Raw genomic sequence first — 23,314 nt, 5'->3', positions numbered from 1 at the left:
ATAGACCCAGTCTGCCAAGGATACTGACCTCTGCCTTGCAAAGTAAATGCTTGCTTTCAAACCCCTAATTCCATAACTCTGCCACAGATAAAGGTCTCTGAGTATCCAGTGATTCTTTCCATCACTGAGTTAAAACTCCAAGCAAGAACATCTGATATGCTGGGATAGGGCACAGACTTATGTACTGAATACAGAAGTTTAGAGAGGAATTATCTGCTTCTCAGCATATATTTGTGCCTATTATGGTCAAATGCAAACATATAAATTACATTTACTATTCAATAGAGCTGAACACACACACACACACGCATGCATGTGCACACATCTTATGATGGAGTCCGGGAAATTCTACAACTTGCTGTACACAGGTTGGAGGCTCAGAAAATCCAATAATGTAGCTCAATTTTACATCGGAAAGCATAGGAACCAGGAATTAGCAGTATAATTCCCAATCCAAAGACAAAAAAGACCAAGTCTTAGGCAAGTAGTAGACACATGGAATCATTCTTTTCTTTTCCTTATTCTCCTCCTCTCTGACCTTGACAGACTAGATGATCTGAAAGATCAATTTCATATCACATTTACAGGTCATCTGCTTTACCAAGTTCATGGGCCGAAATGTTTAATAACATTAAGAAACACTTTGAATTATATACACAAAAATAATGTTCAAATAATACAACTAAGTCAGATTGACACATGCAATTCCCAATCACAATAGGACACTGTCATTTTAGATGATAAACATTCAAATTAATTCATGTCTATCTTTCTCCAAGACTAATTTCGCCTCTTGACCACCTTGCTTTTGTTATGATTCTCAAAGCTGTTTGCAGATGGTTGATGCTACTATATAGATTCAAACTGGTCAAAATATGGAGAGTAAGTGACTAGTTCCAGTTACTACATCTACAATACAACCTACACACCTAAGACTCAAGAAACATAGAAGTAGGGATGGAAAGATTCTAAGAACCAGAGGAAAGGGACATCTGCTACAAGATAATGCCTTCTAGACACGACTGGGATGCCATTTTTGTCATCCCCCCCGCATACACCCCCCCACCACTCCTTACTATGTGCATTGGAAAGTACTAAAAACAGACATGGAGAGGGAAGGTGCTTACTCCACTCTGTTCTACGTTACCCATCAATTTGAATCAAAGTGCCAGTATGTGCAGATAACCAATACTACAGGTTGAATGAATGACTGTATCTTCTGATCCTCCTCTGCTCTGTTTTCACCCAAAACATTTTTGTAAATCTGTCCTTGCTAACTCTTAAAAGAGTATCTTGCCATCATAGTGGTTTTCAGACTCTCCACCGCTATTGGTTTGGGCTGTTTGTGTACTTCCTAAAGACATTATACCAATGTGGCCAAGCACTGAAATACAACTTTTTCTCTGTTCTTCTGCTGGGAGTCCTGGCATATGTCTCCTCAGAAAGGGTATCCTTCCTTCCTCATGTATTCAGATAGAGTACCAAGGGCCCTTTCTTGACTCAACTTATTTCCAGTCTTGAGTCTATGCCCTACTTTACACATTGTCACAGCATGAGATATGTTTCCCTAAAAAGATAAATTGGAGGCTTAGCTCCCCAAATGTGACCTTATTTTGAAACAGCTGTTTCAGAGGTAATTAGGAAAATATTATAAAGACCATCATGTGAAGCCAACAACAAAAAGGAAGAATATCCATGGTCATGAAGATGGGTATTGTAGTTAAGAGATCATAATCTTCAGAAACTGCTAGCAAAGCCAACAGATCCAGGAAAGGTAAAGTAGGACTCCTCCCAAAGTTTCACATTGCATATAGCCCTGTCAGTGACTTGATTTGCTGACTTTTAGCTTCCAGAACTGGGGGATGTCACACCATATCAAGATATTATGTTATACCAGTCTTTGAAAACTTATATATATGCCTAATATATTTTTCACTTTGTCATGTAGGGTTGAAAAAGGAATGGAGCAGGCACAGAGATAAAGAGTAAGCATAATACCTTGCCTAGTGTACCTAGCAATGGTTTTACTTGTTACCTCATCCTTCTTTTTCCTCCATTGTTGACTAGAAATATTAAGTTGCAAAACAGAAAATATATTGAATTTGAGAAAATCATCTATGAATCCAAGGCTATCTGACTGATGTGTGCACTTGTACAAAGTAACTTGTAAAATATTTTTTTTCTCTATTGTATCTTATTTTTAAATTAATGAACTATGTATACACCAGTATATACAGGTGCCCATGGAAGACAGAAAGGGTTTAAGAGCTTTGGTTATAGGTGGCTAATAGCCACTTAACTTGAGTACTGGGAATTGCAACTGGGTCCTCTGAAAGAACAGCTTAAAAGACACCTCTGAAAGAATTCTTAATTGCTGGGCCATCTTTCCAGGCCCTTGTAGAATTATTATTAAGCTCAATATTTTCACATTATGGAAAAAACCTTTTGTTGCCTACAACATGGAACCATTCATTCAAAATAAATTCAAAGGTTTAGATAATAATGGCTGCCTAAATGTGCTTTGGTATCTTGGTGGATAGTAAAATCATTGCTAAGCCACAGCTCTAAATTGAAACATGTCTATACCTGAAACATTCCATGACAACAAAAACAACTTCTCTGTAAAATCTTTCCACTTCTCTAAATTTTCATCCTGGAATAAAAAAGAAAACAGAAAATACAAAGACAATCTGGCATGTCATGTTGAGATGTGACTATAGGCCTTGTTGGTCATCCAACACTAATCTCCCACCAACAGAATGAGGAAACTATTTCAACAAAGTACATGAGACAGTGAAGTCAAATTATATACCTGAAAGTGCATATTCTACTGCTGCCATATGAACATGCATTTCACAGACATTACTGAGATTATGGAATTACCAAATGTATCATTTTATAACAAGAAAATCTTCAAGAGAAAAAAATCAAATGAAATTTCTTGGAATAGACATTCATTTGGCTTTATTACATGAATGAAATCCATGACCTTTGGCCCAAAGAGCTTTTGAAATTATTCATCTTTGCTAAGAAGCTTAATCAAAGGAGTTATTTAAATAAGATATTTTATCTAATAATCACTTTAAAGTTTTTAGGGAAGAAAAGCATCATGCTGTCTGATTTTGTAGTGTTCACAAAGTCAGGCTTAAGCTGAAGCCAGAAGACACCATCCAGCAAGTACAGAAAAAAAGTGGCTTAGCCTTTTCCACACGTTAGTGGACAATGGCTTTTTCTTTTGAAGTAAGGCGGTTGATACAAATTTATTTTTTGAAGCATGTTAACATGATGTATTTTCTTTTTTTTATCTTTTTTTTCTTTTTTTTAATTAGATATTTTATTTACACTTCAGATGTATTTTCTACTTCAGACTACAGTAACTGTTTTGTTCCTAAATTTTCCAACCATCTTGAACGATAGAGAAAAAATAAATTTAATATGTGTATAATGTAAAATAGAAAACTGAATGTATTCCATAAATAATAATAAATAATTCCAGAATTTAATAGAAGAATTAATAGAGGGCAAATAATGTGTATTTACACTCAAGACTCTAAAATAAATCAAGAATTTAGAATAAAAAGCATAAATACTTCTAAAGTTAGAGATCATTACAATGTTGCTTTAAAATATTGTTTTTAAAAATGTGTTATGTGTTCATCACAGCACAAAAAGTAGTCAACAACCTACAGAAATCAGCTCTCTCTCTCTCTCTCTCTCTCTCTCTCTCTGCGTGTGTGTGTGTGTGTGTGTGTGTGTGTGTGTGTGTGTGTGTGTGTACGTAGCTCAGGTCGTCAGGTAGTGAGAAATCACTGTTCCTTGCTGAGCTATCTCACAGGTTCTCACCGTCATTTCATTCACTTACTGTATGTTACATTTTTATCAAGTTCCTGCTTTATATAAGGCTACTGCTTTACTATTCTGTGTATTCTGTCTTAAATGTGTGATTTGTTAAAAAATAAGAGGCCTAGTGTTTTCCTAGTGTTCCTCTCCAATGGAATTGAGCAAATGATTCATGAGAAGCTATGGCAATTAAGCACAATTATTGGTACCTGTAGGAAGCTGACAATTCTTTCTTCTCTCTTCTCAATACTTGCCAGGTTTTATCATAAGTGGACTGACTATATACTGTATCTCACTGATTTTGGGTTTGGCCATGTAACTTAACTGTAGTAGTGGAATGTGGATGCGACTAAGGTGAGATCTATGAACTCTGTTGTCTTGTTTGTCTTCAGGTACTTCTGTCATCTCCATGATGTTGGGAGCTAAGTATTATACAGCAGAATTGCTGTGATACGTAAGCTACTACACTCTGGCTTACCAGCTCAACTAAATGTAGAGGTTTGTGGGGAGGTGACAGAAGGCAGCTATCATCCTTGTAGCCATCTTGAGCCACATACCCTGAAAAGAGACTTGATTACATTAGCCTGCAACAACTGAGCACACTCTGATAACATCTTGCTTTAGATACCCAGGATCTTTCCTTGGGTGTGTGAGACTTATAGGTGTGTGATTTAAGGGTGTGACTTAGAGATCAGATTTAGAGACAAGCCCTAAGGGCACGACTTAAAGGTGTGACTTAGAGGCATGGCTTAGAAGTGAGACATATAAAAGGCAAGAGGCAGACAGAAGAGAGCAACAGATTATTAGGCACTCGACAGTACAACTTGGAGGAAGAACTTGGACACAGTACAACTTGGAACTAGGAATTAGGTTTGACAGTACAACTTAGAGTACAACTTGGAGTAGGAATTAGGCATTGAGGAAGAAGACACTTGGAACTTGGAGGCACTATGGACTAGGAACTAGGGACTAGGAACTCAAGACTTGGGACTTGGACTAGGAAGACAGACTGAAGAATAAACAGGATTGAATCACACTCTGTTTGGTCTCCATTCTTCACGTCCGTCCTCACTCTCTCTCTTGCTGAACCCCGACCTGCAGACCGGAGCAGCTTGGGGCAGTGTGGGCTCTGACAATTTAGCCCCCAAGGCTTTTGGCAGTGCAGGTTCCAACACTGACAGAACGGTCTGAGACATTTTGGTCCCCAAACATAGGGTAGTGCAGTTCTCAACAGAGGTTGCCAAGAAAAAAGCCAGTGTTTGAAAAAGTGCTATAATTCCAAAAAAAAAAATCCATATATAAGAAGGGGTCTTAGTCTACAGGGTGGTGCTATTGGTAGGCAGTAGGAACTTTAAAGTAAAGCTTAGTCAGAGCTCCTGATTGTAGGACCTGAGCCCTCCTCACTGTGTGGCTTCCTGGTAGAAAGATCAGCATTTCTCTCAGCAATGTATTCCCATTATGAGCAGGCTGTCTCAAGTCAAAAATCATGGGTACAGTTGATTATGGACCACAACCTAGAAACTGTGAGCTAAAGTAAATGTTTTCTCTTTATAGGTAGAGCATCTTGGATGTTTGCTTCAGTGATAGAAAGCTGACTAACACAGTCTATGAAACAATATTTTCTCCAGCTTTTATAATGCATCGGTATTAAGCACACGCATATGTAAAAGAGTTCATCAGCTCTTTAAGGGATCTGTAAACAAGAACATGAGAGAAAGAAGGTTTTTTCTTCAATAGAAGTCAGTAGGATCCCAGAGGAAGCAACTGAGTATAGAGAACTTAACTTTAAAATAAGTTTAATGGCAATTCTCAGACACGTTAAAAAGAAAGTTGTCATAAAGAAAAAAGTGATGCTATATAAAGAAGAATCAATTCATAAGCAATGTATATATGAATTGTAAAAACATGTTTTCGAATGAATAAGAGTCATTACAATAATGTGGGATACAAATGATTCTTTTACAATGTAGGAAAAAGGACAACTATGAAAAATATGAGAGAAAAGGTTTTTAAGCCAGAGCATGAACCCCTGATAAGAATGTAAGAAAGGAAAAGGAGGGAGAGAAATTTCAAAATAAAAGAGAATTTCCCAAAGCATAAATAGATGAGTGTTTAAACTGAAAAACTGTTTTAAATCTTCTGTGTAATGTATGAGTTACTTCCTTCTGTATTCAGATATAGTATTAAATTTTAAATAAATATTTTAAAAATTCCAGAGATTTTTCTATTAGATGGTTTTATAAGTGAATGAAACATTTAGATGGCACAAAAGATCCACCAACGGTTCAGGATACTAGCAGACATCGGCACAGCACACCTCAATGTTCTAAGTCCAGGTCAGGTTTTAAGAGTAAAGGTAGCATAGAAATATTTAAAATAGAAAGACTGGGGACATTTCACTTCCCAAGGCAAATATCTCAGAAAATTCCTGCAGGATATGTTACCACTACATGAAGGGATAAACCAGGAAAGGGGCGGTAAGGGGGGTGGGCCATGGGATCAAAGAGTAATAGTTCCTGACAAGCTTGGCAAGGGCAGGAAGTATTGCCTGGATCGTCTCCCTGGAAGACAAAGAAGGCTGCCAGAGGACTGTTCTGGGGAAAGAGGAAAGTCCTGTGATTTGTATCCTGAAAAATTTAGATTTTGTTAGAATTCATAATGCACGAAGACGACAAAGGAACTAGCAACCTTGAGGAAATGAAAAATAAAATACTTGACTTTTCAGAGAACTTCATCAGATGATATAAGTATCTATTGTTTCCAGTTTTTAGGATCAACCTAAAAAAAGATTAAATGTAGTTAGGGAACAGATGCTGAAGGTTATCAGATTTGATGAGAAAGCACAGAAGATGAAAGGTGGAACCTGAGTTTGTACAAAAGAGCAAGGGTAAAGGAAAAGTAAGGGTGGGTTTAAAAAATAAAAGTTAAAATCAAAACAAAACAAGAAACCAACCCTGTCCTACTAAGTAGAGAATCTAATACATGTGTTGTTGGTGAAACAAATCATAAATGTACATTTCTTAAGTGTTCATCATGGTTTGCTAGTGCTGCTCTGACAACAGAAACTAAACTTCTCACCCCTTAAAGCATCAGCAGAGGTGGTATCACTCTGATACTTTCATTGCTTGGCCTGTGGAAGGTTGGCCTATCACGGAATCCCTAATGGTCTGTGGTCAGTGGGCTCACATCCCCAGTATTGATGTGTCCAAATTTCTTCTTCTTATATATTGGACCAGGGCCTATTCAATGACTTCACTTTGACTGAAGTCTTATCTCCAAATAGTCACAGTCTGGGATACTTGGACTATGTATGAACTTCACATGAACATGGGCAGTATTTTAGCTTATAGCAATCACATTTATTTTTGAATGCACAAAAATAATGTTATAGTCATTGTACTGAGTGGTTTTGTATGACAATGCAAACTAGAGTTAGTCAGAGAGGAAGGAGCCTCAGTTGAGGAAATACCTAAATGAGAACCAACTCTATGGAATCATTTTTAATTAGTGATCGATGGGGAGGGCCCAGCCTATAGTAGGTGGTGCCATACTTTGGCTGGTGGTCCTGGGTTCTATAAAGAAACAGGCTGAACAAGCTAGGAAGAGCAAGCCAGTAAGTAGCATCCCATCACGGCTTCTGTATTAGCTCCTGCATCCAGGTTCATGCCCTATGTGAGTTTTTATCATGACTTCCTTCAATGGTGAACAGAGATGTGAAAGTGTAAGCAAAATAGAATAAACATTTCCTCCAAATTTGCTTTCTGGTCACAGTGGGTTTTTTTTTTTTTTTTTTTTTTTTTTTTTTTGAATAAAATCCCTAACAAAGACGGACATTATTAACATAGTTAAAAGCATGTTTTGTTGATTACGATGTGTTAGTTTTTGTTTTATCTTATATTTTATTTCATTATTATCCCTCAGAAGCCTGTTGGCTTTCTAATGAGTGACAGAAAGGAGTGGATCTGGATAGGAATGGAGGTAGGGAGGGACTGGTAGGAACAGAGGGAGGGAAAATCACTCAAGATACATTAAAAGAGAAATTTAATTTAATAAAAGAGAAAAAAGAGCAAATTTTCATATAAAATTCAGTTAAGTTTTTAAAAGTCAAGGAGACATTTTACTTTTAGATAATATCCAGCTATAGTTAACATTTATAATAATGAATGTCCTATACAGCCATGTGTCTCCTTTTCCAGAATTTAACCCAGAGATGTACAAACTAAATACACACACACACACACACACACACACACACACACACACACATATATGTATATGTATATAAGTATATACACATATACTTATGTCTCAGTCATTCTTTTAATAGGACAGGTCATCTGCTCTATAAGATGTTTTATTTAGGTGTGTCTAATATCTGATGTCTCTTTGCAATTACCTTTACTGTGGTGAGTTATCTATCTCTCTCAAAGTATCTTACTGGACACGGATGCTATTTGTCCCAATTTTTGATGATACTAGGGTTGTCTTTTTTCAGTTCATATAACCCCTATTTCTCAATATGACATGAAGTATTTTTTTCTTTTAAAATAAATAGGCGGCTTGTATAAAGACATCTCTAAGTAATACAATTATCCTGTCCCTAGTAACACACTGGTGATTCCTAGATATGTCTTTTTTGTTATATTTGTTATTCAGAGTTTTATTATTATGACTAGCTTAGCTATTCATTAATTTGGTTAACTGTATCAATACATTCTTGTTTATTTTAAAAAGAGGAAGTAGGATCTTGATAACATGTAAAGTTAAAATCCACAACTAATGATACACATTATGGAGACTGTTGCACAAAGTGTGCACATGGTTCATGGTGTGATCCAGTATTGCTCACTTTCCAAACCATAAGAATGGGCTGGCTCCACTGGAGTGAACCTGAGTCACGGCAACACCATGCCACTGATTGTGGCAGAGAAAGAGGACGCTGACCTCATGGTAGCAAGTGGGGTTAGAGAAAATGACAGGGAAGCAGAGAAGGAGAGAGAGAAGGAGGAGGAAGAGAGGGAGGCAGAGAAAGATAGCCTCATGGTAGGGGAGAGAGAAAGAGAGAGAGAGAGAGAGAGAGAGAGAGAGAGAGAGAGAGAGAGAGAGGAGACACAGAGACAGAGAGACAGAGACAGAGAAAGACAAGAAACAGAGAAGATTGACAGGGAAGAAGGGACAGAGGGAGAGAGGGAGGAAGGAAGACGCTGGCATAAGAGGCTTCCTCTTTCCACTGCTTTATTCCTTCCAGGTCCTCAGCCTATTGGAGAGTAGCACCATGTCACCTACTGTCCCCCATGCAAATGATCTTTGGAAACACCTTCATGGCTATATTCAACAGTGTCCCTAACTAATATTCTATGTGTCTCTTAATCCAATGCTTACAGCACCTGACCAATGGCAAGTGACCAAAACATTTACTGAACCTTTATGTGACAGGTGTTGCTTTTTGACTAAAATATCTTTTTATGATAATGTATATATCTGAAATAGTGACATTTTGAGATTAAAGCACCCACCTTATAGTGATGCATATCGTGTTCATGTAAAAGAATAGTTTCAGAGTTGCACATGAATTCTAATTATACCAAATTTGCAAAATGTGACCATATTACACTTCAGTTCATTTGATAGTTTAGTTTGAATTGAGAAAAACCCATCCCAAAATACTGACATTTGGAATGCATTATTTTAGTTTTTTTCTTCACCTTTCTCATGTATGCTTCAGAGCAGTACTACTTCAGCAGTAAGTTGTGCATAATTCCCAAAGTACAAAGCAAGCATTTTAATCTAGGGTTACATAATAAAACACCATCTTTTTTTTTTTTAATTATACAGAAAAGCACATGTGATGGTTTTGGGGGTGGTTTTTTTTTTTTGTTTGTTTGTTTGGTTGGTTGGTTGATTGGTTTGGTTTGGTTTGGTTTCCTCTCAAAAGCCAAGGCTTGCATGACTGACTTGTCTTGGGATACAGGTGTGGTAAAGTGAGTCCTACCTTCATATCAGAGAGTTCCTTAAGTGCATAATGCAATTCTCTCATTAGCTGCGTGTGAGTAACTTTACGCCTCTAACTCTCCCTAGTCTTTGTAGAATTTGTCTGGGCAGCTATCTAATGCTACTAAGCCAAATTCCTTCTTCACTTGTTCCTGCCAAGTAGTACCATAATTGTCATCAAGATGTGTCATCTGTTTTACATTGCTGTCACTCAGATAGAATGAAAGCTTCGATTCGATGCTACTTGCCATTTCAATTCCGTTCTTATTCTTGAAAAGTAGAAAACATGCAAACACTTCTTATTCCATTACACTGGGAATACATTAGCATTAACTTTCTCGACTGGAGAGAGAAAGCCAAGCAGAGAAGGAGAAGGGTTTTAAGACAAGAAACTGGTTGAAGAATGGAGAAAATGAGGACTTTATCTAGTAGCTTATAATGGCTTCCACAGTCCAGAATTGCCCAACCCAGTAGAATAATCTCTGTGCATAGAGACTAAGAAATGTGGCTAATCTAAGTTGAACTCTCTATAGTTTAAAATATATGGACATTTCAAGCACTATAGAAAAGAGAATGGAAAACATTTCATTAATAACTTTCATATTGACTATATGCTGAAATGATAGATTTTTAGAGGAAGGAGATTAAATAAATTGTAAAATTAATTTTACTTTTACTTTCTAATGACAGTATATGAAAATTTAGAATTTCAGATTGCCTTTCTTTCTGTCACTGTTACATGAGACAGAATGTGTGTCATAAGCATTCTCAATGCTATTGTCTATTTTGGATGGTTTATCTGGAGAAATAAGATGTTTTAGTTACTGTTGCTGAAATAAATAGGTGGGCCTGACAGAACGAACTTAACAGAGGGAAACTTTAGTTTAGCTTACAGTTGAAGTGACTGTATATCATGGCAGAGAAAGCATGGAGCAGGAGCTCAAGGCAGCTTGCCACACTTCATGAGCAGTGAGGAAGCTGAGAGAGATGAATGCTCACACCCAGCTCACTTTCTTCTTTTTACGTAGCTCAAGGCTCAAATGCAGAGGATGGTGCTATCTCCTTTAATGTGGGTTTGTGGATCTCAGCCTAATCAAGACAATCTTTCACAAGCATGCCCAGAGCTGGCCTGTTTGTAATAATCTCTTATAGTTGTGCCTGATATGTCTCCTAGGTGAATCCACAAAGCCTGTCAAGTTGACAATACTATTTTTTGGGGGGGGAGGGGGGAAATGTTACTCTTTTTTTTCTGTCTGGGTCTCTATTTTCTTTCTGTTTTTTTTCCTGGTAATTATAATCTGAAATCTCTCTCCCCTTGATTCTGAGTCCATGTTCTTTAAACAAAGCTGATCTGTGATGTTAGAGCTGAGCATGTGACCCAGACTTAACCAATCAGGATATTCCAATACTGTAGTCACAATAATTGGCTTGAAAAATTGATAAAATTGGGTAAATGAGTTGGCTCTAACAATTTAAGTGATTACATTAAAAGTGGTGTTGCAAATCTAAGGGGTTAAGCGAGCAACTACTCGTGGCTACCTTTGCCAGAATATGGGAGCAAATAACTCAGAAGAGAAATAATCAAAAGTAAGCAGAAGATTCAAGTTAAAACAGGTTCATTTCAAGTCCTGGGTCCATTCTATCACTGAAGCTACGTTTAGGATTTTTTTCCCAAAATGTTAATAAATTCCTATTTTTGATAAAAAAATTAATTTAACTTCTATTTTTTCAAAACTGAGAAGCCTGATTACCCTGGAGGGATCAAAACACAATTAAGTAAACAGCCTGCACTTATACAATTCAATACACATTCAACAGATTTTGCATATGTTCAAGTAAATGCAGTGGGTGCTGACAGGAGGTATCAGAAGGTTGTTTATTAACATTATTCACGATCTATCCATGCAGTAAGCACTCATTGAGATCATTCTGTGCCAGGTACTATCACAGGCACAGGATGAGAAAAGATAAAAATGACGTGTCATAGTCACTGAGACTCCTTTCGCTTTCTAAATTACCCAAGTACCTATTTGTCAATTGCTGTTCTTGACCTCCCCAGTAGTCTTTCAATATTCAACGTCACACTGCTTATATCATATCTGTTTAATTTTGTCTTAGGAAGTTCTTTCTTGTGTCCCCTCTATCATCCCACCTGCATGTAGACTTTTTGCTTTTGGGGACATTTTGGCACTCATCTCTGTCTGTCCTTCCTCAACTTTGGGATTATTTGACCTTTCTCTTAAATTAGATTCTTAGTTCCTGGATCACTTGCCTTCTTTGCTTTATCTGTAGCCCAGGCTGCCATTGAACTTATGATTCTTCCACCTTAGCCACTCAGTGTTGAAATTAAAGCACATACCACCATCTAGGCTCACCCATTTTGCTCGAAGGAAGCCCAGCTTACAGTGAAAGGGGATCCTGAAAGGGGACTTCTGAGTCAATGTTATGTGTTTTTTTGTGTTCCTAAAAATCAATTCAGACAGCTGACTACTGATATGATATGTCTTAGAATTTTAAGTTAATGATCATTTAAGAAATTGTGTTGAAGTAATATTTTAAATCGGCGGCTCCCAATCTTGCTTGTTCTTAATCAGCTGCCATCTTTCTGACTAGACAAGGCCTGTGGCCATGCTGCCACCACTCAGCTCAGGCCTCCAGCTCAGGCGGCCAGAGACACCCGCCCTGCCACCCACAAGATGCCAGCGTGTGAGATGGCTCTGCCAATCTTCCATGATGTCTCCATAAGGCTGGGCTGAGTCCAGACCATCCAGCCATCCACGCAGGCTCAGTACAGATGAGACTTCAATGCATAGATTATCCAAAGGCTTTACATGTTTGGTAATGCTCAATAAACAAGATGCCCACACAATTAGAGGTGTGTCCCAATATCTAACTTTAAGATATATGTTGTTACCTGGGACTGCTCTCAAAACATACATGGTCATCCATGGAGCCTCCTACATCTCTGCCTCCCTAGCTACTTCTCTTCTTTCCCCTCTCTCTCTCTCCTTCCACCTCCTCTTCCTCTCCTTACTCCTACCACTTAGCTCCTCCCAACTTGTGGGGAAAATATGCTGCTACCAAATTGCTCCACTGTCATCTACTGAGAAGCCCATTTCCCTCAGGCAGTTTCTAAAATTTTGTCATTATTTATAGGTTATAACATTTTCATTCTAATATGTTTAAGAGTGAAACTTAATCTGAAGGTATTTCTCTCAGCTCTGGAAACTTTTCTTTCACTATTTCCTTGGTAATACCCTTCCTTCAGCTTATACATGGCCTTTCTAAAATAAACAGCAGTCAGAGGATGTACCATCTATATTGATCTTGAAAATTTTCTAATCTCCTGTGATTTCTTACCATATCCTTCCTTTTTAAAATGCTACATCAAAGAAATGTCCTCATCTTTATCTCTCCATGCTTCTTTTGAATTTTAAATTTCACCTGACATAATTTTAATTTCCACATCTTTTGGCTTTCTCATTGTTCTCTGTTGCTATAGCACCTCCATTTAAAGCAGTTCTTGTTTTGATGATACAATGTCTTTGCTCTTTGATGATGTTAGCCATAATAGAATTTCTCTTCTGTTCCCTGTAATGTCCCTATTTTTCTCTGAATTCTTTTTATCTGTTGTTTTGTTCTCTTTGTGTCTTTCAAGTTGGACGCTTTCTGTAAATGGCAATGCATGGGTACAACTGAAGTTTTTCTGCTTAGGGCAAGCTCTGTGTAGGTGAGAAAGTTTTGAAGATTGCTTGTTGTTAGGCTTTACTGAAGTGTAATCAGACCAAGGCCAGCTCTGCATCAGAGGGACAGTCAAGTGTCAGCATTTGTGAGTCTCTTCTGCAAATTTGTTCAGGTTTCCTTCAAATGGGTCTCTGGATTCCCAGTAAAAGGCACAGACCTAGTTTACGTGTTTTCTGGGAACAAAATTGAAAAAAAAGTCAGTAAACTTTTTCTTCAGAATCCACACTGAGTGTGAATTAGCCCCATTCTATATTATGCTCAATAGCCTCAAGTCCACAGACTTTCTGTGGAACTTTTTCAGGAGTAATTTGAGAAAGAAGGCTAAATCCCGTCCCAAAAGCATTAGAAAATAGTTGTCGTATCCATAAATGATGCATTTTCTGCTACATCAAAGCATTTAAGAAGTAAAATGATGTAAAAGGAAAGTATACCCTAGTTTATATCAGACGTTTTAATATTAAAAAGGTTAAATGTCTTAACTCTCTGCTTTAAAACATAACTCCTATTAGTATGTGGTTATGTCACATTTCCGCTCCTATCTCGATATTAGGGGCGACGTGTAAGCTGGGTTAGGAGAAGGCCGTGAGAATATGAGTGGGTAAAGCTGAAAGAAGTGCACTCTTCCATGTCGTCCTTTCTGGTTTGTGTTTTGAAATTCTAATTTGTTGCTTTCTCCTGTCAACTAATCAAGAGTCTTGTTTGTACCAACTGGGTGTAGGATGCATGTAGACAGATAGAGTAGTAGCTTTACTCATTAGTGTGACAAAATATCTAACAAACAGAGCAATGTGAGGAAAAAGGTTTCTTTCAGTCCTTGGAGTCATATGGCTATAGTCCACAGCAGGGAACAAGGTGTGACAGCATCTAGGAAGTGGTAGTGTTCTGTGGCTACTTGTTCACATGGTAGTGGATGAGCAGATGGGGAGCAGAGAAAACAAGACAACACCAAGAGCAGATACAACCTTCATTGACTTGACCTAAGTGACAGCTTCTGCTTGATAATCCCCACCTTATATAATCTCCACAGTATTCAAAATAGTGCCATATACTACAAACTGACCATTAAGAACATGAACCTGTAAGGGAGACTTTGGATTTAAACCATAATCAGGAGGACAGTAAATTTAGGCTTTGAATTCATAACCTAGAGGATGGTTAAATGTATAATGTGTCCTCAGATAGTTTGAACACATGGAAGAATATGATTAAAGCCTGTGAGGAAAAGTTTGAAGGAAGTGTTTTAAAAATGCAGAAAGTAATTATCACTCAGCTGGGAGTGCTGAGCAGGCCGGATCAGAGAAGGACTCATGGGATGTCAGGTGAGAAGCGGCACAGCAAAAAGACCATCTGGCTGAATGAGGATTAGATGGATGGGAGTGTGACAAAATGGTAGATATATAAGTTTGTGCATATCATTAAGGAAATATAGTGGGGTCATCACTAGCTCCTTGCCCCACCAAAAAATAAACACATATAGGCCAAATTCCTGAATTCTAAGCAGCTTCTGTCATCTTTTTTGTTGTTGTTGATTTTTTTTGTGTTTGTTTCCTTTTCTCTAAGGAAAAGTAAGAGTTAAATTTGAAAAGACAGAGATTCAAATTCTAAACTCTCCACTAGCTATATAATACTGGTCAATTACTTTAACTTACCTGTACCAATTTATATTTTCATCTTTCTAATAGGAATATAGTATCAAAATTGCTCATTTAAAGTTGTGGCAAATGAGTTAATAAAGGGAATTATTTGGAACAACTAATACTTTTATTAAAGCCAAAAAATGTCAAGAACCATGCTTCTGCCATCTTACACTTACAGGCCTGGTACTTAAGGTAAGGCTCCAGCCTTGTCTAGTGAATTCTTCATAAAGTCATCTACCAGTGCCATCCACACACTACCAGGCCTAGCTCTAGTCACACACATCCTGAGAAAGCTTCTTATGGTAAGTCCTTGAAAACAAAACTTGTGTGCACTAGCTCCACACTCCCAGGCCCAGGTAAAGACTCACAGCTCCTGTACACGCCTAGTCTGAGATAGGCTGGAATCTCACATCACACACATAACCAATGCAAAAAGTCTGCATGTCTTGGTCATACTGAAAAAACTACCAGCTCATATTAAAAGCCAAAATAGTACATTCTCCCCAGATCCATTAGTCTTATAGAAATATTCTTCAATGACAATTACTTAGATAACCCCAGGATACAGAATTTAAAAGAACCAATTATAAATTTGATCAAAACTTAAAGGCGTTTAGAGAAGGCAGGAACAAACAACTCCATGAACTGAAAGAGGATAGTGAGCAATAAATGCTTTAGTGACGTCCAAGTAATACAAATATACAAATGAATGAAATGAAGGGAATCCAGGATTTGAAAACTGAATCCTATAAAGATATAGAAATATTGAAAAGCAAACATTTGTATACACACATACACGTGTGTGTGTGTGTGTGTGTGTGTGTGTGTGTGTGTGTGATAATAAAAATTAGAGAAGAGATTATGAATTTGAGAAGGGGGCACAGGAGGATGTGGAAGGGAGAACAGGATGTGTGGAAATGATATAAATAGAGTACTGATTGTTTTAAGTCTCAAAAATTACACAACAACAGCAACAAAAATAAGCCGAAGCTGTCAAGATTAGGAATAAGGAACTTGACCTCTGGTAGGCAATCTCCTAAACTTTTGGACTTACATAGATTGCTTATTCTCTCAGGATCCCAGTTTTTCTCTCTATAAAACTAGGAGTTAACTTGGATAATCTATATTTCTTCTAAACTAATAGTTTAGGCACCATAGATATAATTTTTATTTGACTTTGATACCGAGCCATAGAATTCGACTAAATTGGATAAAATTGCCATTATTGAGCCTCTAATACATTGAGATTTTATTAGAAGACTGAAAATGAAAGTGGTAACACTGCATTAGTCCATGGGAGTGATTTCTAATGGACACAAAACGGAGCGATCTATCAGGTCCTATTATCATGCCTGGATGCAAGACAGAGAAGATGGCAACTGGTATTAAATTCAAAGATCAGTCTCAGAGGTATATAATTTTACTTTTTAAAAACTGGAAAAATACCCAATTTCAGCATTGGTTATATTGGCAGTTTATCAGTAAGGTAAAAATTATGGCTAACTACATGATATTTATTATGAAAATGATAACAGGACATAGCAGTAATGCTTTTAAAATACTCAACAGTTGCTCTTATTTTAGAAATATAATTTTTGAGAAAGCACCCTGAGATGACAGAACTGGAGTAGCTATTAAGCTTGTTCTTATGTACATTCAGGTTAGCCTTCGGATAGGAAACAGGTAGATATTACAATCTAAGAAACACATTTCATCACCATTATCATCTGTTTCCCGAACTATTATTTTCTTTTGAAATTTTGTCCTTGTTTCTACAAAATGTACAGAAAGCTGTTCATACAAAATGCATTTGGGAATGCATTAAGAAAACAAAATAATGTATTTTGTGTGTCTTTATGATTCAACTGAAGTACTGATAAAAAACATATTAGACATATAAATCTGATATGATATTGTCCATAGCCTATGCTCTTATAAGATAAAAGGAAACTATGAAATCTTTTGTTCATGAATATAGATGGACCTAAGGTACCTGCATAATGTTTAAAATGATATATGTGGTGATCAGAAGTTTTGTGGACAAGGGCTAAGGTCCAGGTCCTAAATAACTGATTAATCAAATTTCTCTCTGACTTTTCTTTTTTAATTGTAATTTTAACTGTGCATTATTAATAGAGAAGAGTATGCTAATTGAGTACACACATACAATGTAGAATGATACAATCAGCATGTCTCTAATTTTTTTTTCAAATTTCCAATCAGTGCAATACATTATAGTTCAGAACTAAAGGAAATAAAATAAAGTGTAATTATTTAAAAGCAGATAATCAAAGTAGGGCGTATCAGCACTCTAATGCTTTGTATAATTAATTAAGGTATCTTTTATGCTTTATAGTTACAAGTATATAATGCACACAAGTATTAGAATTTTATTAAATTGTAAAATGTATTTTTGTGTTGTATATTAATAAATTTGTAATTAAATGGGTATTTTATGGTCCTACCAGTATGCTAGATTCCTTATATTTGTAATAACACTAAAGAATGGTTTTTCACTTTAAGTTAGTATTTTTAAAAATATGACTAGCGCTATTATTCTGTAACTTTTTTCTAGTGTGGAAATATATTGCAAACTGCTCAGTTTAATCGACATTACATCATGCTTTCCCAAAATGTACCTTAAATTTGAAGGTTAAATAGTCAAATACATACATTAGTGATTTGCGAATAGACATAAGATGTCTACTGATGTACTATCAGCTTTTGGTGGGTCATAGTGAAATTGGGTGGATATCCATGGCAGTTTGGTTGCAGGAGTAACACCTTCATGAAGTCGGTTTGGTAGTATCCTTCCACTCACATCTTGGCCTTGCCTATCATATTTCTTTTGACCAGCAGAATGACAAGCAAACGTGAAAAACGTTTGCATGTCAGTACTTACCCTCTTGTGCTTCACATGCTGGCTTTACATAGGTAAGTTCCAGCACTGACCATCCCAGACGAGATTTGAAGAGCCTCACCAGATCAGCTCAACAGCCCATCTGACCTATAAATTTAGAGTAGTAAGAAATGATTGTGCTTTTTAAGGCACTGTTGTTACATAATAACAAATGACTGATACAATAGGTACAGGACGTACATGGGACTAGACTGTTATAGACTGTGTATGTATAGCTTCATATCACATATTTGTTATGTTAAAGTCTGTTGCAGCTGAATTTTTCTGGTATAAAGACAATATTGGATATCACCCTCTTTCTCCTGTTGGTTTTATAAATATTCTAATTAGTCATCAAATTAATAGATAACAATTAAGTATCAACTGAGTATCAGGAAGAACACTAGATGCTTAGACTGAAATAACCTGAGGGGTCTCTGTTTAGGGGGATGGTTATAATGGACTGACATACATGCTATGAAAGAGTCCATGCTATTGTCAGTAAAACTGATTCCCAAAGTTATTTCCACTTATATTTGTCATTGTATCTAGCTATGGTTTTCCCCTTTTCTCAGAAAGCCTAGAGAAGTGTTCTATTCCTCTTTGTATTTCCTCTTTATTTGTGAGAAACATTTAATTCCCCCTTTCATGTGACTTAAACATCTTCCTATAGTGTAGCATAATATATTACCCATATTGACACTGGGTTTGGCCATGTTATTTGGATTAACCACTGAGGCCTAAATGTGATCCATGTTGAGACTTGATGTGCAAGGGGTGGGGGGAGGGATAACCAGGGGGGTCCTCTATTCTCTCAGAGGAGAAAGGGGGGAGAAGAACTGCGAGGGGGGGGGAAGGGGACAGATCTGGATGTAAAGTAAATAATTTTTAAAAAATGCTTATGAATTGGGGCTTCTAGCTCCTATGCTGCTTTTTGGAACCCTGTGACAGCCACCATATGAACAAGTCAGGGTAGTCCCTTGAAGAATAGGAAAACTGGTTTCTGTGATCCTGGCAGACAGCTATCCCTCAGAAATGAAAGTCCCGTTATCTGCTAATCCAAGTCATTATCCCGTAGTTGATATCTTTAGGCGTTAAGTTTTGGGTGGTTTGTTAGGCTCTCATAGTTATTTAATCCACCATTCTTTTCAAGTCAGCATGACCACATAGTCGCATTAAGAAGTTTCTTTAATCAGAAGCTTCTAAAAACTGGGCCATACCTTTGTGTCCTGTTTTAGTGTCTCTTGTCATGGCGTCTGATGAGCTTTCAGATGGAAGGTTCTATTACAACCATTCCACCCTCCCACTCTATGGAGATAAGCCGCTCCTATTTTAAACTCCTGTTACTGAAACAACATCTAGGTTACCCCTATTCTACACATAACCTTATTCTAGCCCCCCAAATGATAGGATTGCAAACATATATTGGTAAACACCTGGCTTCAAACTTCACATTCAAAATTTTTTGAAGATGTAATGGCACATTTTTACTACTGAGGCAATGTTGAGCAATAAGCTACTCTAAGAAGAAAAAAGAATGATGGATGAGAATATCCCACAAAATAGAGGGTACTACAGAATTGAGGATTTGATTCCAAGAATTAAAACATTTGTCTCTGCAGAGGGCAGAGGAGTATGAATGCCCAGTAATGTACAGTACTTCTCTGTAAATTCTGGATGGCTTACAGCTTTTGGTCCCCTGTGACTATATAGCAATAAGTGTAGAAATGGCTCTGGTGCAAAAGTTAAAAAAAAAAAAAATTAAGTATATACTTAATCCAACGATTTCCTCTCTCCAAGAAAATTTTCTCTAGCACAGAGCAGGCTCCATTTGTAACAATTACAAAGTGCTAAACCTATGCCAGGTTAGGCAGGGGGAAAAAAAAAAGTCAAGGCACCAAAGTCTTAGTGAGTCATTGTCTTCCTAGAGTTTTCATTTTGAGGACTATGTGAGATTTTCTTCCTGGAGTTTTCAGCCAGCTATGACCATTATTTATGGCGAAAAGCCTCTTCAACGTTCCCCCGATCTTTGTAACTATTCATACTTTTCAAGATCTCTTTGCTTCGAAAACTGATGTCCTCGGCCATCTTTTCTGGATGTAGTGAAATGACTGGCATGCGCTTTCGCTGAAAGCGAAATCCGTGACATTGACCCCGAAAAGTTTCCATCACTTACAGAGCTGCCTGGCTGTCTGTTCAAGACACCGGCAACTCTGGAGGCGTCCGCGTTACTCCCCTCAGGGAACCTGAGGAAGCTAAACACCAGCCAAGGCAAGGCCCGCCCTGCCGGCATTTGGTTAAACCGACTAGGGGCAAAGCACCTGAAGTCTGGGGCCAGGCAGCGGGCTGGAAAAGTGAGAACTGGCTAGGCGAGCGCTCAACGCGAATGGACTACAAAGCCCAGAGTGCATAGAGTCGCTCTCTTGAGCTTCCCTACGGAACCTGCCCGCGATGGAGGCTGGGAAATGAAGTCTGCGGACTTCCAGGACCCGCGCGGGGGCCGAAAGGGGGCGTTGCTAGTCCGCTTCTTCTGCACGCGGGTTCCTGGCTGGCCTCGGGGTTTCTCGCTCCCGCTCAGGGTTTTCGTGGACGGCGGGAGCAGTATGGCTTGCCTGAGTAAACTCCGGGGGGAGGAGGGGAAGGGAGTGGATAAGGAGGCGGGGTCAGCGGAAGCGGCAGGTTGCTTCCTTCTCTTCGCGCTCCCTCCCCGCCTCTCCCTGAGGGAGCGGTGGGAGGGGGAGGGTAGGGCAGAAGGAAGGTAGTGACACGTGTCAATCAACCCCCCTCCGGGGGGCGCGCGCTCCGGGGCTCGCGCCGAGGGCTCGCGCCCCTGCCTCGTGCCTGCGCCGCTCGTATGTAAATGAGGGCGCGTGACGCGGGACGCAGATGGACAAGGGAAGAGAGAGAATGGCCGCTGCCGCCGCTGCTGCCGCCGCCGCCGCTGCCGCTCAGTGCCGGAGCCCTCGGTGCGCGGCGGAGAGGAGAGGATTCCGGCGGGAACTCGACTCTTGGCGCCACCGCCTCATGCACTGTGTAGGTAAGAGAGACACGGGCCGGGCCGGGCTCCGCGCCGCTGTGCGGCTGCCGGAGGAGTTTGTGGCTGAGGGGTGTAGTTGGAGCTCCGGTTCGGGTCAGTTCAATGGGGAGCGATGGGAGCGGCGGCGGCGCGGCGGCCCCGGCGGCGCCTTTTGTCTCGGGGCTCCCTGCCCGGCGCGGTCCGCGCCCCGCCGCCCGCCTGCCCGGCTCCGGGCTCCCGGGGAACTGTTAGTTCGGACCCACTCTCCGAGCACCCCGCGGGAGCAGCCCGCCCGCTCGCGCTGCCCCGAAACTCCGCGGCGCCCGTCGCCACCCGCCGGTGCCCCTGTCACCGCGGCTCTCCAGCGGGGCGGAGGGGACCCTGTAGCGGCGGGCCGGTCCGCGCCCCCGCCGGGCGCTCACACACCCCCTTCTTGCCCCCGGGGGGCTGGCCGGGCAGACGCTGCCTAGTTCCCGGGACGTGGGACCAGGGGTTGCGGGGCGCTCGCGGGGCGGGGGCCGGAGAGGGCCGAGGGGCGATGGGGGCGGCGCCTGAGGGGCGGGGGGCGGCCGCCTCTGCCCTCTTGCGCGCGGCCTCGGATCTGTGTGTACCCCTTTAAGAAGGAGCCGCTCGAGCGCTGACGGTTGGGATTTGAAGTTCTTCCTCCCTCTTTGGAAGTCTGGACGGATGGGGGGTGTTGCTATGGCGACGGCACCCTCCCCACGCCCCCCTCCCCTTTTCCTTGAGGACGCCCCGACGACTCTGGTCCTCTTTGGCTGTCATGTGATGGACTCGCGTAGCCCTCCCTACCTCTCATTCCCGTTCAAATGCAATTCAGTTTTCCGTTTCGGTGGGGTCTGATTGGTTTTGCTTCAAACTTCCGCGCTCCAGGCTGTCATTCAGTGGGCTGCTCTGGGTAGCGGGAAGTACAGGGACTCCCATCCTTGTTGCGGTCACTGCTTTTCCTCACCCAGAGTGCGACGTGTGCCCACAGCTGTTACCCAGCAGGTCGGTTCAGTGCAATAGAGGGGCTGCGGAGGGTGTGCTTCGGTAGGGGTTAGGGTTAGCTTTGGGGGGGAAGAGGTGGGAGTGGAGGCTGGTCGCTGTTAGGAGTGGGTGGTTGCGTCGGTTTTCTTTTCTGCCAAGTAGGTGTCAGCCTTTGGAGTTGAGTATCGTAAGCTCAGTTCCTTGGGAAGACAACTCTCTCCTACCTTGTTTTCATCTGTTCTTGCGCCACCTCGCGCCCTGTCCCCCTTTCCCACCCCTCTCGGATTTGTTTGGTTAGAGCCCTAAAATCTGTTTTGTTTTCACTGGTCATTGTAGATGAAACCAGAAACAACTCCAGTTCAGTAATGTGCCATACAGAATAGGATGTCTATAGGAAAACAGAAGGAAGGGTACTCTGATTTAGGAACATTTCGGTGATGCTTAAGCAGTTTACTCTTAAGAGCAGTATGTCACCTCTATAAAATGTATTTTGGTTTTATCTGTGACAAAGTTATATGGTGGTGGTGGAGGGTGTGTGTGTGAAAAAGAAACCTCATACAAAATGTGTCCGTACTTGTACTACATGGATGGATACAAAGTGGACTCATTTTGACAGTTACTTATGTTTAGATCTGTTCCGTTGAAAACCGGCCTAGAAATTGTCGCGTTCCTTCTAGTGAACTCCAACAGATAGCACTGACAGCATTGTAGTACCGGCTTACAGAACTGTGTTAGGCACCCAGTGATTTGAATTTTGTTTTACGATATTTGACGATTTGTTTTTTCTCACGCTGTGTCACTAAATAAATTTAGTATGTCTTTGAGTAAAAAAAAATATGTACTTTTGAAAGTCAAATTTTAACTAAGTGAAACAAATTGATTTAATGGGAAATGAGGTTAGTTTTTTGAATATTTAGTATTCTGTAATCTGTTTTACACTTTCAGTGTTATAAACAACTATATTGAACCATATATAAAAATATTCTCCTGGGCAACAGCCATATTTGAGAAATTGTTTCACAGTCCCAGTTTTTGTCAGGAGACCTGCTGAGATCCATCTTGTATATTGTTTTTGTCATTACTATTTTTAAGTAACAAAACCCTTCTAAATAGAATATATACCTGTTGGTTGGGGGAGTGGTCTCATTTAATTGTGGTGTGACTAGGTAATAAAAGTCATTATTTTAAGCTACCCTTTGC

General features: G+C 39.7%; 1 protein-coding gene across 13 annotated transcripts in view; it reads left to right on the top strand.

Annotated features, from left to right (window-relative positions):
- Positions 1–20,857: 20,857 nt before the first annotated feature.
- Positions 20,858–23,314, top strand: part of Lcorl (ligand dependent nuclear receptor corepressor like) — a 140,387-nt gene continuing 137,930 nt past the window's right edge. For 10 of the 13 annotated variants that reach the window (XM_034508394.2, XM_076938471.1, XM_034508392.2 and 7 more), the window contains exon 1: positions 20,858–21,148. In XM_034508394.2, the coding sequence (XP_034364285.1) occupies positions 20,998–21,148 (151 nt within the window). In that variant the 5' untranslated portion in view covers positions 20,858–20,997. The remainder of the gene's footprint in view (positions 21,149–23,314) is intronic. The other 3 variants (XM_076938468.1, XM_076938469.1, XM_076938467.1) reach the window with 3 other exon arrangements.

The sequence above is a fragment of the Arvicanthis niloticus genome, chromosome 7, assembly GCF_011762505.2.
Source record: "Arvicanthis niloticus isolate mArvNil1 chromosome 7, mArvNil1.pat.X, whole genome shotgun sequence".
Lineage (NCBI taxonomy): Eukaryota > Metazoa > Chordata > Mammalia > Rodentia > Muridae > Arvicanthis > Arvicanthis niloticus.
Note: the sequence above shows the minus strand (reverse complement) of the source record. Positions and strands in the feature narration are given on the sequence as shown.